This window comes from Typopeltis vanoorti, chromosome 1 (assembly GCF_054136105.1).
Source record: "Typopeltis vanoorti isolate ZY-2024b chromosome 1, IOZ_Tvanoo_1.0, whole genome shotgun sequence".
NCBI classification, from domain to species: Eukaryota; Metazoa; Arthropoda; class Arachnida; order Uropygi; family Thelyphonidae; genus Typopeltis; species Typopeltis vanoorti.
This window is the reverse complement of record NC_143549.1, coordinates 147503922-147521020: the sequence shown is the minus strand read 5'-3', so window position 1 is coordinate 147521020 and position 17099 is coordinate 147503922. Positions and strand designations below refer to the sequence as shown.

Below are 17099 nucleotides of genomic sequence, written 5' to 3'. Positions count from 1 at the left end.
GCATTATTTATATTCAGTAGTTATGTTGTTGTTATTATATTTCTCAAATTTCAGGAGAGTATTCTCACCATTAAAAAAAAAAAATGTCATCCAAGTGACAACTTCTAAATTGCATCCAGTTTCCTCGGTAATTGACTGATTGTTACATGTGAAATGTGTGTCTTTTTATGAAGATGTTGCTTATTTTTTTATCAACGCAGGTAAAAAAAAAATCGACGAATAACTGGTTGAACGATGTTCTCTGTGACGGCCTCTGCTAATTTTCTTTTCTTTTCCTTGACAGCATTTTTCTTGCTTTTAGTCCACTTGTAAAATTGCTTTGAGAAATCGTAAGAAACGAACGTTTTCCAAATGTTGTTGAAAACAATTGAACGATGTGACTTCAAACGTGAAATAGATATAAATGAAACACACGTGCTCAGAATAGTTACGAGAAGTACAGTTATTCATTTCACTCTAGAGGAGAAGAAAAACAACCATCTAGACTCTCTTTATTTATTGATTCTTCATCAGCCTGATAGTAGTTTGCATTTGTCATTTTTTTTGAAAAGAAACTCAGAAAGGCTTTTTCAGTTTTTCGTTATATCCATGCCACTTTACACCGTCATCCAAGTCAAAAAAAAAAAAAAAAAAAATCATAACCACCAAGATCTTGTTGCACAATGTAATTCAATTCATGGCGTATTTGTCATCTTAAGAAACTTGACACTGCTTGTGACAGGGCGGTGAATTATATGCTGTGACTGTCAGTTGCGTGTGTTCTTCTGGTCAGTTTGCCTGTTTTGCAGGATGAAAAATCCAAGTTTCCTGGAGGAAAATTCCTTCTACCTCGTATAAGACGGGCTAACTCACTTCAGTTGAAAAAATATGATAAAGATTCTTCGCGTCCTAGATGGGATTCTAACCGAGGTCGTTCGTACTAAACGGCATCGTCTATACCAAGTGAAATATGGAGACTTTTGTTTCTCTATATAAGGCCTTAATACTATTACATCGGATAAAGTGGAAGTGAAAAGATTTATGAGTGATAGATGGACCAGTATGGTGACTGGTTTATAGTATGCTTGCTACCAGGAGAAGCTGATAGTTAGTTGATAAGACAGAAAAGAGGAGACAAGAAAACTATAAGTTACGAAGGTGAAGAAATTATTTGAATGCATAGCACGAGAGGAAAGAATAAGGGATCAACCATGGAAATTGATTAAGCATGATTAATAAGGATGCGAGGACTAGAATTTTCTTGGAGAGTGGAGAAGGAGTTCAGTGCATTATCAGTAAATGAGTTTGTATAAAAGTACTACGTGAGAAAATTTCTTCCACTTCGTATCTCTCGCGAAGTTGGAGAAATTCCCCATGGAGATAAATTGATAAAATATCATCAATTTATCAATGATAAATTGAAATAATTTATCATTTATTTAAATAAAATAATGATAAATTCATGCACAACTGAGAATTCGGTTCGTAGATGCATTAAATCACTATTTGTTCGCATTTTCTCAGATTTTCCGATATTTTCTCGTAATAAGCTACAAGAATTCTTATCCGAATTTCTTTCTTGAATGTTTCAAAAATTAATGCTTTATTATTATTATTATTATTATCATTATTATCATAGTAATCAATAGGTGAAGTCTTTAGACCTGTTGCGACAAGTCCACACCCTCCACTGCTTCCGTAGTCTTCCAGCTTTTTATTTATTTTTTTTCCTCGAAAGGTTGTAAACGTATAGTATATTAGCACCGTGAATGGGCTAAGGATTTTTAACCATTTTTAATACTTTTTTTAGAATTTTTATTTAATTTATACATAATATGAAAACTCCCTGCGAGAGACCAAGCATGGAACGTTTTCATGCCATTTCAGGCTTCCAGTAAGCTGGAAAATAAAATTCATCCCCCACTCAAAAACGATTAAAAACATCTCTGCCCACTACGGAATTCGAACTGCACCCTGTTGGTGGGAGAGCAGATTCATTACCACTCAGCTAAGCAGGGCTGTAAATGGTCTTCTAGTACTAGCGTCCATTTTTTCTATTCTTCTTCTTCTTATTTTATTTATTTATTTTTTTTGCGTTATGTTAACAAGCTTTCACCATTCTGTTTTTTTTTTTTTTTTTTTTTTCATTCATTTACAATTTGTAAGGTTTCGTCATTTCTAATATCAAAAAAAAATTTCCTCACAATTTGAAATCGCTTAGGAAAATTGTGGGATTACAAAACATCTGTAATATAATGAATTTGCAGAAAAATGAAATTAGATATATAGAGCAATTTTCCGATTTATCTGTACAGTACTGGTATTCGCACTTGTGCCTTGCATTAATTATCCACTGGCTTAATACATGCTACATCGTGGTAGCCACCCTCTCTCCTGCCGTGACGATAAATTTCTTAAATGGTTCAGTACCGAAATTGAGTGGGTCAGTGCAGTATTTCGTTATTATAAACTTGGCTGGCTAGTATACTGGTATTGTATTCTGTGTATACAAGTGGCAAATTCTGAAGGTCATAGAGTTATTAGAAGACCAACGCGCGCGCGCACACACACACTCTGTATGATGCATAAAAGTATTATGTAAAAGCAATTGAAATATACGAACGTCGTATTTATTGTGAAAAATTACCAAACCTAATAACTCGGAAAGCAGCAGTTAAAACGGAACCGTTAATTCATCTGTTATGGCAGTGTTGTACGTATCTGGAGCGGAAGTATTGACGCTTCTCATGAACTTAGATCAAGGACGTATAGAGGGCAGCTTTTATTTATTTTTTTTTTCTTTATTACTCATTTGTGTTTGGGTTAACACAAGAGAATTTTTATTGACTTAAATTAGTTGTTTCCAACCGTTTCAGCTAGAGTAAGGAAATGCGCTGGTTCAAGAGACCTCTTCTCAGATTGAGTTTTTTCATAAGATTTAATTGTGAATACCAGTTCATTGCATAAGAGTATTTTAAAAACTAGATCCTAGAAAATGTCTCTTTTGATAACGGAAAGTAAAGAATAATTGTCCAGTGTTTCATTAGCACCTGTCAGTAATTTTCAAAGTCGTTACGACCAGTAGATGTGATCTTAGTTAAAAAAAAAAAAAAAAAAAAAAAAATGGTCCCATTGTGTGTGTGTGTGTGTGTTTGGGGGGGGGGAACAGTACTGTCAGATGTATGTTAAGTTCTAAACAAAACTATTCACCTACCAACCATCTAATAGAAACATGCGTGGTAGGCATATTATTTTTTAAATAACTGTTTCATACATTTTACATTCAGCGAAATAAAATTTAAAAAAAAATCAGCTAACGTCTTTTATTCTCTTATGCGAGGCCGTTTTAGCCCTATCTAACTTTTGGAGACCGAGAGAGAAATAAATTATTTGTATTTAATAAATTTTAGTTTCCTTTACGTGTGTAAAACCGTTATTTAAAAAAATATTAAAACTGTTCACTGCCATTTTCCATGCAATAAACTCCTGATGCTGCATTAAGTTAATTTCAAGCTGAATTTCTGATACCTTGGAACTTGTATTATTTGAATGAAACAAGTTGGCACGTGTTTGTTTCTGAAAAATAGAAATGTAATTGATTTGAAAAACAAACAAGGCAGTGTCTGAATGTGGTGTTCATTGTTTTGGTATGAGACATTTGAATAAAGTGTCTTTCATTCAAGTGGTGATGAACTTTTTTTTACAGTCAGTGAAGTGTTTAGTCAGCTACTTCCAACTATGGCAGGAAATTTTCCCCATAATGATGATAATGGATAACAATTCATTTAAAGTTATTTTATTTTGATGTTTTTGGAACACACCATTTGTGGGTGCTCTATGCATTGTGATAATCAGACATTTTGTTCCCAGTGAAATGCCAATAATTATTATTACACAGGCAGTAATAATATTGACTCCTCCAAAGACTTATCATGGAAGATTCAAACTATCTGCACAGTATCTATTGTACATCTTGAATTCATTAATAGACAAAGCACCCATAACAGATTCTGACAATCCATTCTATTCATTCACTGCTCTCCAAGCAAAAAATCCACCTCTCACACTCTTGCTAACCACACTCTTATCCAATTTCCAGGGATGATCTCTTGTTTTGTCCCCTCTAGCCAAGTGCTGAAATATTTCCTCTGTATTAATCCTATAAAATTCTTTAAGTAACTTAAATGGTCCTATTATATCCCTTGTTTTGGTAACTTTTGCAACCCACAAACCCTCAATCTCTCCTCACAGAGAGAATTCCACAGATCACTCACCATCTTGCTCTCTTCACCACTTCCTCAGCTCTGAGCATAGTAATCCACATCCAGTTGCATCAAGACTTTATAAAGAGGAATCATAACTCCCTGATCTCTGCCTGAGTCTTCTTCAGCAACCAAGTAATCCTGTGATCCACTCTCAAACATGTGGGAAGACTTATGTGTTCATCATACATGTTGATTAATTTTAATGGTATAAATGAGAACACAGACTGATAAAAAAAAATAACTATTAAACTTTTTGCTGGTATTCTATCCAGTATCTTTTTTTTTTTTCCCCCTCAACATAGATGCTGCTTAATTAGGACTTTAGTCTTTGTGTCGTATGTTACAATTGTTTCAAACTAGTCCCATTGTTATACCGAATTGTTGTCGTCTCACGTACTGTGACAAATTATTTTCATGCTCTGAAGATGCTGGATAGAATACCTGCAAAATATCAGCAATAAGTTAATAAATAGTTATTTTCTTTTCAGTGTGTGTTCTCATCTATACCGTCAAAATTAATCAACATGTGAGCTACCCTGACTATCTTAGCAACACATCGTCTAAACTTCAACTGTCTATCCCCAAATTCCTAGCTTCATCAATTTCTGGAGTATAGTACCCTCAATGTGATACACAGGTTGTAATATTTTTATCGCAAAATGCACAACTTTACACTTTTCCACATTAAATCGGCATCCATTATGTTTTGCCCATTCTGTCAGTCTATTTAAATCATTCTGCAAGCTCTTGACATCAGTTGATTAACTATTACCCTACCCAACTTTTCATCATCAGTAAACAAATAAATGTCTCTCTTCAAATTATTTTCTATAACATTTGTGTATAAATTAAACAGCAGTGGTCCAAGCACAGAGCCTTGCAGCACACCACTAGTCACCTACTTGCTCCTGGATTCTATTCCTCTGTGTACTACTTTTTGGTATCTAACCACAGCTGTCTCCATTATTTAGATGAACAGAAAACATAGACTATTTGCACTTACATTCCTAATAATACCTTCAAGCAAAAGAAATAATTATTTGAAATTACCACATTAGCCTCAAAAGTTAATCCATCAATTAATTCTTTGATTTCATCAGAGACTAATGACCACAGACATGAGAAAAATTAGGAGATCGAAGAGGTGGTATCAGTGGCAGTCATATTAAAAATAAAGTTATTAGAAAGGAACTTAACATTGTTAGTATTCAAGAATATTGTGAGCTAATCTAAGGTAGTATGGGCCTTAAACAAAATGTCAGAGGAATGGGTAGCAAAAGAGGCATTTGGCACCAGGATGGTGCTAAAGAGACCAGAGAACAACCAGGATTTAGATGTGTTGATGCAGTTAAAAGTACCTTAAAAGACAGAAATATTAAATGTCACTATATTGGAGACCTAAAAAATAATAACAGATTAATTTGGAAGAAAATCGTTAATAGGAGGCTACTAATAATGCAGACTTAATCATATAGCACTATCGCATTTGTAAAAAATTAAAGATGGAAACTCAAACTTACATGGAAGTAAATGTAAAATTTTTGCTTAAGTATCAAAAGCATCTCCAGTATGTTAACAATGCAACACAAAATAAAATGTAATGAAAGAATTATTTTTAAAACTAACACTACAGCTTAAGAAAGAATCTTTTTTAGGAATTAGGAAAATTAAGAATTTACTGACTGATGGCATTCAATTATTAAATTCTTCATTTAAAAAAAAATTAAAATAAAATAAATAAATAAAATTTAAAAAGATTAAAATGAAAAAATAAAGTAATATAATAAGATCAAGAATTTACATGAGATTGATACAATAATATTTCCTATAAAGGGGATAACTGAACCATCAGATCTGATCTGTTTAATTTAGTCAGTGTAGAAAGGCCTTGCAGCTCTCCTTGTATAGCCATTTTACAAGGTTGTCTACTTTTATGTAAAAGTTTAGTTTTCTTCCAGGGAACTCCATGTTTCATCAAGATAGCATGCTCTGCTTGGCCAGATTGTTCAGGTTTATGATGCTGCATATATGATTTATGTTCTGCACGACAGATATCTGCCATACTGCCCAAAGTAAGATAAGACAGATGATAGGAGCAATGGATCTGGTAGTCACCTGTAAGGCTGACTGGAGAAAGCCTGTTTTTAGGTGAGGAAAAGAAGATAGAAATCTTCCTGACAGGATGAAAGGATACTGCAATATTAAGAGATCTTAGAACTTTAGCAACACATTCAGAAATTCCGGAAGTAAAATCCGAGTGATATCTTTGGGAGATCTAGATGACCTAAAGCTATGAAATGCTTTCTTGACAAAGGACTCATTAAAGCCATTTTTTCATGAGGGCAGATTTGATATAATTCCATTCTTGCTGTAGAAAGTCTTCAGTGGAACATATATTATGAGCCTGATGTAATAAGGGTTTATTGGTTCCAACTTTCTGACTGGATGATTGTAATGATGAGAAGTAGCATGATATAATGATCAGTACATGTTTCTTTCTAAAAACTGAAAATTGTAAATTACCATCTGGCTGACAAAGAATTAATGTAGTTGATTGTTTTTCTCCTACTCTAAGGTAAATTGGATTGTGGGGTGAAGCATATGTATTTTTCAGACATATAGTTCGAAATCTGATGGAGAACCATTCCATATTGCAGGTTTAAGAGAAATGTCTTTAAGGTGATGATCTTTGAAATGCTCTATGTCGTCATTGGCAAGAGCAGGAAAGATAGAGGACTACCCATGGCTCTACCTTCAATCTGTTGATATTTGTCTCGTACACTGAAATAACCAGAGTAATTTAATGATATCTGTCAAAGGAATGTTCATGAAAAGGTATACCATATCAAGACTAATCATAATATCTGAAGGCTTTAAATGAAGATTACAAATTTTTGTTTTAAAATCTGAGTTCTTAATGTGAGAAGCAGATTTCCAGCAAAGGATGATAATAATGTAGACAAGTATTTAAAACTTTTATATGGGGTAGTTGATCCAATCTACTACTGATCGTAATGGAATACCTAGCTTATAGATCTTAGGAAGGCCATATAATCTGGGCAGATGAGCATAAAATATTTTCAGTTTTTCATTTAATTCATTTCAGCTGGATATGTTATCAATCAATTTATTGACTGTATTAATTTGGCTGGAATTCAGAGCAAATGAGAGGGGATGTTAAGTAGAGAAATCATGTAGCATTAAGAAAATCTTCCTAAAAATATTCTCTCCTGATTATTGTTCTTTTTTTTAGAGAATTAAGTGCTTTAAATTCTGAAGGTTAGAAAGTGATAGTTTTGCTTTGAAGAGAATTATGACTGTTTGAAAGTGGACATCGTTGGTAGTCTCAGAAGGAATTGAACATACACCTCTTTGTATAAGATGGAAAAAATCCATTATTGGTAACCTACTCAGAGAGACCACATATTCGTAACTTTTGTCTATTATAGAGATCTCTTCCTGAGTAAGAGAACATCAAAGGAACACTAAATTAAATTTTGTGTTCCTTTGTTGTCAACATACTGAAGTTGCCTTTTGATAGTTAGGCAATTTTACATCTAATAAATTTACCTTTGTGTAAGTTTGAGTTTCCATCTTCAAGTTTTTACAAACATGACAGCTGACATACATGCTGCCATATACCCTGCACATTGAAGGTACGTATGTGGAATTTGGTGATGCATAATTATCAGCTGCTTTTCAGCATTGTCTTATTTGGAAACTTTTATACTGTTGTTCACCAGTAATTTTTTATTTATACCAAGTGGCATTGCTTATTTAAAACATGAAACTATTGTTTTTTTTTCGCCAAGATTTTATTTTCTACTCATCTGAAGCACTACCTGGAAATAGTGTCGTGCACTCGGTACCAACTCCTGCCGGAGCAACAGTCTTCTATTTTAAGTCTCGCAAAATAAACAGCAAATAGTGCTGACAATAGAATAATATAGTATATCACTCAAACCATTCTTCGAAATCTTACTCTGTACAGAAAAGGAAAGAAGCCAAGAACTTAGCAAGTTAATCTGGAAATGCTGAACTTCCCTACAAGACTGACTAACTTCCTTTCAGTTGAAAAATTTATATAAGAAGACTTTTCAGCAAAAAAGCAAATTAGCCAGTCATATGGAGGTGGTACAGTTTTTCATCCCAGAGTTTGGTAGATAGAAAACAAAGGGGGGATATGATCAAGACATTTAAGCCGTTGAATGATATTTACTGGATTGACACCAGGAGAGATTTTTCATATGGTAGAATAAGTAACCGTAAAAACTTGTTTTACTATTCTACATTTCTCGCCATTACTGTCCTCACTTATTACTTTCACAGTTGTACCTGTCACCCATTCTTCTGCAGTCCTGCTCATGCTGATTAATCTTTCATCCTCCTTATTCATATGCCCACAACTGTTCTTTTTCTCTCCCAGTTCATATGCTAGTCAGTCACTCTTTCATCCTCCACATTTTATGGTCTGCCATGTGCTACATGTCTGCGCATAAAACTTCTATAAGTCACTGCATTTTTGTCTGTTACACTTCATGTATCAACCTGTCTTTATTTATCTCGTTATTTCACTATTAATATACCACTTTAATGGAATTCATTCATCCTGTCTTCTGATTTTTTTATTCCTGAACTTCTGTTTGTGCTACTCTCCTTCCTTGCATTTTCTCTAGCATGCATGATGCTTTCACTTAACATGCCCACATCTCTGAATGTGGGCATGTTAGGTGAAATTATTTCTTCTGTCATCTGTGTTCATGAAGGAGTATATGTATCTGGTATGTCACTCTGCAGAATCCTCAAGAATATTGTTTTAAATGTTTTAAACTTGTCTTAAGATAGTGAAAAGAGTTGAGAACAATGCCACTAACAAATAATTGCACAAACTCCTTATCTTACACTGTTCATGCATACTAGTGCAATGCATTCAAAGTCACAATGTTAACTATAGCTGAAATTGTAGTAAAGACGTGCTGTGTGTGGGGGGGGGAGACACTTGTGAGTAAAACTTAGATAAATAACAAGATTTTTCATATGATAAAGAAGTGGGGGGGCATTCCTGAAATACAGTAGGGAATAGTTTTTGCATGGATAGCAATAAGTGAGAATGCATTTTGCTAAAAGGAATGAGTGAGTATTGAGCACAATGATTTTAATATCTTCAAAGGAGGATATCATAAGCATACTGTACTGGAATAGACAACCAGTGATTATATTACTCCACAGAGCCAGTAAGATTGTAAATCTACAAATTTAAGTCCCAGGAACACTGCACATTTCTCATGCCATTTTTCAGTAAATGTGGTATCACTAAGCATGAGATAATAAACATACATGATAGAGCTTCATAATACTTTATAATGAAAAATTTGAAAGAGTATCTAATTGGATATATGCAGCAAGCTGCATGTTTTTATGTGCAGTTTATATATAAATTTATTATGCTCAGTAGTATGATTGTATTCTTATTGCATTGATTTGTTATTGCAGTTTGATGTTATTTAGATTGCTTTTGTGAATATGTGGTATTTTACTTAACTGTTTAAAATTCAGCAACTTTTTAAAGCAGTATTTCAGAAATATTGTTGCCATATACATAAAGTGATATGCCACTTATTATTTTTTTACCTTTTTCCAGACAACTCTCAAAATGTGTAAATGAATGTAAAACTCAAGCATCAAATGCAAAAAGGTAAGAAATATGAAATTTGAGAAAAGAATAAATTCTTGTTGAATTTAAAACAGTAACCTTCATTGAACTTAAGTATTTCATAACCATATTAACTCCATCATTAATATAAATATTCTGTTTTTCAGGCTTGTAGAAAAAAAAATTCCACAGCACAGACAGCTCTCTCCTGTTGGAGATTACCAAGGTAGTGAAGATATTTTTTCTATATATATTGTTACTAGATTTTAATCATCAAAGGTTTCATTGTGGAAAATATACTTTAATTTTCTACATTGTCATATCATAACCGTATATGTTTCAATTTTTATTTTTTAATTAACATCTCCCACCCATAAATTAAAACATAAGTTTGGTGTTATGTAAAAAAAAAAACATGGAATACTTATTTTTTTTTTCTATGTGGAAAGACATTTGTATCCATATTGTTAGACTACCCAAAGTTTGAGTCTAGTCACCAACTAGAGGAACTTTTTTTCTAAAACCTTTCTCCAACCGTTTCTCAAGTTAGTTGATCTCTGATACAGGCAAATGAGTTTTTTCTCAAACTCAGATTTTTCATCAGATAAACATAAGAAAATTGACTTTATAATTCTCACTACTTTCACATGCTAACATATAGTATTATGTTTAGTGGTCACAACAGTTTTGCAGACAACTGGTGGCAGTTGTCTGCAAAACTCTCCTACTAGGATGCTACATCTTCATTGAGTGAAGAAACTCAGTGTTTGAGTATTAGAGCTGTTTGAACAAGGATTCAGCAATAGGGACTGATGGGATGCATGGCTGCTAAAAGGGTGTTCAGCTGAACTGGCTATATGAGTCTCAGAACAGGGAAGATTCTGTAGGAATGGAAAGAATGTATGGAAATTCCATTGCACAAGGGTGGTGCAAAGACCGATATATTCAACTATTGACCAATCAGTATCTCAGGAGTGGTAGTCAAGATTTTAGAAAAGTTGGTTAGGGCTCACATTCAGAAATGGGTTGACAGAGAATCTCTACTTTGCAATGAACAGCATGAGTTTACTAAGGGAAGGTAATGTTTTAACAACTTGCTCACATTCTATAATAATGTTACTATTGAGCTAGACAAGGGAATTGGATACACCGTGATATTTCTGGACATTGCTAAGGGTTTTGACAGAATACGCCATGGAAGACTGTTGCATAAAGTGGAAAATATGGGATTGGAGATTGAATTATAAAATATTAGCATGGATAAGAGAATGGGTGACTGACTGATATTAAAAAGTGGTATGTGGAGGATGTGAGTTTGTAAGATTTAAGGTAACCAGTGGTGTAACACAGGGATCAGTCCTTGGTTCCCTGTTATTCAATATGTACATTAATGACATTGGGAAGAATTTGATAGGCTACATGCAGCTGTTTGCTGATAATACAAAGATAAGCAGGGTAATCAGGAATGCAGTTGATTTGCAGTACTTGCAGAATGATTTGAATAGGCTGGAATTGTAGGCATGAGAAAATGGTTGTCAGTTCAGTCTCAGTAAATGTAAAGTTATACACTTTGGTGTGATTAGATATCCAATGTTGTATTATATTGGTTGGATTATGCTAGAAGAAACTAATCAGGCTAGGGATCTTGGAGTGTTAGTGGATAGGAATTTGAAGTTCAAGGGCCATATAGCAAAGATTTCAAATACAACTCAGAGAATAATTGCAATTCTGACATGTAAAGATATAGTCCAAGCGAGACCTTGATAAGACCTCGCTTGGACTATTGTGCACAAGTCGTCTCCTGGTTTCCATGGTGATTCTGATACAGTGGAGAGAGTACAAAGGAGAGAGTGTTGAAAATGACATCAGGAGTGTTGAATGCTGATTATGAAGATAGATTGAGAATTTGTAGAGTGCAGGCACTAGCAAACAGGAGAAAGAGGGGAGGTGGTGTGATTGAGACTTACAAACTTCTGAAAGGATCATTTCATTTGTTGGAATTTTTCATTTTATGGAGGGTGGGGAAAGACAAGAGGACATTCTAGGAAGCTGAGAATGAATGCTGCTAAGAATGGGGTGAATGCTAGATTTTTCTCTAATAGAGTGTTGTGTGATTGGAATGGATTGCCATTGGATGTTGTGTGTGCAAGCAGTGTGATTGAATTCAAGAACAAGTACGATAGCTGTGCATGCAGTATATGGCCTCTCTCGATGAGTCCCTGACTCCTTGGAAGTCTCTCTTAATAATACTTTTTTTTTTTTTCAATTTGTTTCAGACTTTTCTTAAGCAGCATGGCGGTTTCATAATGGACAACACAAATCATCTATTACCTAAAGAATTTCTGAAACATCTATTCTACAGTGAGGTTCAAACACTATCTAGTCAGATAACTAGGCTGGTGTGTAGCATATAAAATTTGTAGCAGACACATACTATAATGGATTAAACGGAACAGTAACCCATTAATATATAATGCTTATACACCCTGCTTTGATTGTATATAGAAATCAAGACGAATTCTTAAATTCCCACCTTTATTGTACTATCACATTGAGTGGACAATTAAAGGTAAAAATATCTCATTACCATTTAGCAATATCCAACACCTGATAAGAGCAAAACAAGATAATTTCTACTGTTATTTTTATGTGAATTAAATAGTTTTTTTCCCTCTCTAAGAAGATGAATATCCTGATCTGCTTCTGGTAGACATTATTAGATTGCTGTAAAACTTTCATAGTTTTCTTAGCTCTCTCCTGAACTAGATCATCAAGTTCAGGTTGAGTTGTCAACCCAAACTTGATGATCTAGTTAAATATTTGAATTTAACAAATTTTAAAGTAAGGGTGGTCTCAGGTACTGCATACAAGAAGAAATCAATCAATAAAACATTTTAATAAGTCATTGTGCTCTTCAGCATATAGTGTCAGCTAATTTGATAATTAGCTGACACTATATGCTGAAATATGACACATATTTCATAATTATAGCACTAAAGAATTTAGTGCTGTAATTACGAAAAGAGAAATTTTGGAGAAAAAAAAAACTTCCAACATCTTTCTCTGATTCAGAGTAATTCAATAATAAGGTGTGACACCGTTTGGCAACTAGCATATGGAAATATGAGTTGTGCATTACTTCAACCTTGGTATTACCTCTGGGTCTGGCTCCCGCTGAAGAGACCTCAATAAAGGTCGAAACCGGTCTCGGTAGTGACCCTTCCCATAATGCATAGCAGTATACATGTCCACAAGGAGATGTGCTTTGCATTATGGGATACTAAGGAAAGTGATGAGAACTTAGTCCACCAGTCCTGAAGATACTTCAGGCACAAACTTTGTTTGCTTACACTTGGATAAAGGATTAAACTAAATATATAATTTATAGAAATTTTGACTTTCTGGTAAACCTAATGTTGATAGTAACATTTAGACATTACTGTCATGTTCAGTACTGCAAAATATATTTTTAGTATTTATTCTGAAATGAGGAAAATGAAGAGTTTAGTTGTATGGTATTTTCTGACCTTTCAACATTTTTAACCTCAAGTGGGATCCAAGACCAGAGCTTCAAAGCCACTTAAGACGAAAAATAAAATTAATCACCTCCAAACCATACCTGAAAGTAATTATTTGTAATCATATCTTGTTATTGAAGTAATCTTTTCTTATTACACATTTTGCTATATCCGTATAGGAAAAATTTCAGTTATAATATTTATTGGCTTAAAAATCATGAAAGCAATTTTCTTTAATATTTAGAAAATGCTTTTTTAATTTTGATTTGCAGTTTCTCAGAATATGTATAGGAAATTATAACTGGATATTTATTTATTTATTAAAATCCAAACAGATGCAGCTATACACATGGATGAGAGTGATGGATGGGACACAGATTTTGATGAAGAGGAAGATGAAGACGGTGACAAAACGGAAGAAGTAACAAAAGTATTAAGATTTCAAATAATTAATTTCTGTTTTTGATGACATATTGGTAAATGGTTATATGCATGCAGGTTGTTATGTTTTATTTTTATGTGAATCCTACCTATAAATAGCTCTAAACACTGTAGAATTAATTTTGATGGGTTGAGGTTAAGTAATCTGGAAGCCCTTCTTCTCCAGAACAAACATGAACTTTTTTTTTGTTTGTTTTTATGAGCTATTTCCTCTAATAAGCAGAAAGGTGTTCTCACACAGTGAAATCCATCTGCTGCTTAAAACATTCACAGACATTCAATAAAAGATGCACTAAGAGGAAGAACTTCTTCCCATTGATTTTTTTTTTTTTTAATTTTTTTTTTTTGAGAAGCCTGAGTAGCTTAGTGGAAGTGGTGTTTGCACTCTTCAGCACTAGATTGTCCGAAGAAAGTGCATCGTGAGTTTGATTCTAGTCACCAACTAGAGGAACTTTTTCTAACCCTTTTTTTAACCAGTTACCTAGTTAACTGATCTCTGGCATGGGCAAGCAGGTATTTTCTCCCAGAAATTCAGATTTTTCTGTAGAAACCTAGAAATAGTGTGGTTTCTACAGTTGTAGAAACCACACTATTTTAGATATTAACAAATATTGTGTTAGGGTTAGGGACCATGAGTGGAAGCACTTGTTAGCCATCTCTTCGCTGCATGGTACGTAAATTAGTGATAGCCTTGGGCCAGCTATCTCTAATTGGCTACCAGTGGAGATTGAATTGCCCACTCATTCTCCAAAAGTTAGATAGGGCTAAAACTGCCTCGCCTTCTCCCTATAAGGGAATAAAAGGTGTTAGCTATTTTTTAAGTTTTCAGAAAAACTCTTCAGATAATAAAGACAAATGGAATGAAAGATGAGGAGGAGAAACCAGTTCAGTGGATTTGCAGTTGGACTGTAAATGCATATTTTAGAAGAAAACAGAGGAATAGTGGATTCTAGTTCCATTGCCCCAGCACACATGCAAGTACATTGATTTTGGAGTTATCTGACTCTCACCCTCAAATAACTAATGCTCCAATGGGTTAGCATGTATATTTCTCATATTTTATGGGAAATATACATATAGTAAGGTTCAGATGTTGGTTATTCATAGTAGTGCTTCATAGTATACACAATACCAACAGAAGTAATAATAAATTAATTTATTGGACATGCTAATATTTTGCTGGTTTTCTACTCAGCATCTACAGAACACAAATTATAAAATTATAACTGTGACCTGCATGTAGTCACTAAACTAAATCATTAGAAACAATTCAAATAATGTCATAACATGGCACCCTCCATGGAACTGGAGCGGGTGCCATAATTGGATTCAGCCATAATGGATAACCACAAAATTAATTTAGCAAAGTTAGGCTATCTAATCTCAGGATGACTGTCTCCAAGATCTTTGGCAAATTAATGCAACCATACTTGTTGAGGTCAAACCTCAACAAGTATCATTAGGCAAATTTAAGATTGGAGAAATTTGGGATTTACAGTTATCGGAGAGGTAATGATGCCCAAGACATAATGACGTTTTGAGCAGAAAACGATACATTTTTGAAGGTTGAAGAAGAAGCTATGAGCCTATCTTAGCCTATCAGTAGGCTAAGGGTTTGGTACTAAATGTGTTTAGTGGTATACTAAACATATTTGTATGTTCAATACCACTGATGGGCTAAGAGTTAACTAATCTAGAACCACTCTGGTCTAGAGAACAAACTTTTACAGTGGGATTGGAACCTGTAACTTTTGTTTGAAAAATGGACAATACTCTATTCATTCTGAATTAAAGACGCCAAGGAATTATATTTTTGGTTCCATCCTTTATCCAAGTGTAAGCAAACAAAGTTTGCTTGTGAAGTAACTTCACAACTGGACTACTTGTATATAGAGGCTAATGACTTCACATCAATTGCCTTAGTATCCCATAATGCAAGACACATATTCTTACGGACATGTATAATGCTATGAATTATGGAAAGAGTCACTATCCAGACCGTTTCAACCTTTATTGAGATCTCATCAGTGGGAGCCAGACCTGGAAGAGATACCAAAGTTGAATTAATGCAGTAATGACTTCTGCATTACATGCTTGCACTTTGTACTACTCATGAATAGGCTGATAACCTTTTCTTTATATTCCCTCTACAGTGTTTTTTTTTTTTTTTTTTTTTTTTTTTTTTTTTTTTTTTTTTGCAGCTCTTGCTTTATATTTTTACTCATCCACATAATTCCCGCAGTTTATCATGCTGACAATGGGTCTGCAGTCTGATACCACTTATCTCAAACAGTCTCTGACAATTTCCCATGCACTACTGACATTCTTTCTTTGTAACTTCTCAGGCCATGGCCCTACTCCAAGATGACTCCTAAGTTTGTCATAATTACCAGATTTGTAGTTGAAGATAAATCCTTTCTTTACAGAGAATTCCACATGTTTGGCACCTTCCCAGAACAAGACTGCATAGTCACTCTCCCCAATTGGAGGAAGAGTGTCTACCTTGATTATGGATATGCTTTCTGATGCTATTATCAGATCCAACACTGTCAAACCTCTTGTCCCCTCTATAACATGTTGTTTTATGTAATTATCCCTTAGCAACTGTATAAATTTTACTTCTATCTCGCTATGTTCCCTTTCCTCCCTTCAATCTGTCCCCAAAATTAGTCTCTATAATAATTGTTCAGCCTGCACTCATTGTGCTAATCTGCTGATACATGGCATCTCTATCTTCCTATGTATCCTCCTGGTGTATAGCAGCGCTCAACAATATATTTTGTCCTATTGGTCTTTATCTCACAGCAGACAATCTCAAATGAACCATCTTCCCCAGACTTAAAATCCTCTTGAACTTCTAATTTTGTTGGTTGTAATTCTTCAACCATCAAATTTAAATCATCAACAATACCCCCCCCACACACACACCTCCTGTCCTATTCCCTCAATCCTCTCTAAAAATACAATAACCTTTACATTCTATCCTTGTAACTATATCATTTTCTGTCAACCAGGTCACACCTATCTATAATTTTTGGCCAAGTTGAGTTGACCAATGCCAAAAACTCCTCTCTCTCTCTCTCTCTCTTATTCTTGATACTTCTGGTATTCATGCATATGCATTTCAACATCCCTTTGTACCCACAATTACCTTTGTATAATGTCATTATTAATCCATTTGAATCAAAAACCTGCAAAATCACATTCAGCATAGCATAATCATTTCCGTACACATGTTGATTT

The 17099-nt window shown here is 34.1% G+C and overlaps 1 protein-coding gene across 3 annotated transcripts in view; it reads left to right on the top strand.

Annotated features, from left to right (window-relative positions):
- Window positions 1–17099, top strand: part of LOC150110523 (uncharacterized) — a 245728-nt gene that overhangs the window by 138888 nt on the left and 89741 nt on the right. For all 3 annotated transcript variants that reach the window (XM_090399580.1, XM_090399594.1, XM_090399588.1), the window contains 3 exons: window positions 9886–9939; window positions 10065–10123; window positions 13751–13845. In XM_090399580.1, the coding sequence (XP_090255706.1) occupies window positions 9886–9939; window positions 10065–10123; window positions 13751–13845 (208 nt within the window). The remainder of the gene's footprint in view (window positions 1–9885; window positions 9940–10064; window positions 10124–13750; window positions 13846–17099) is intronic.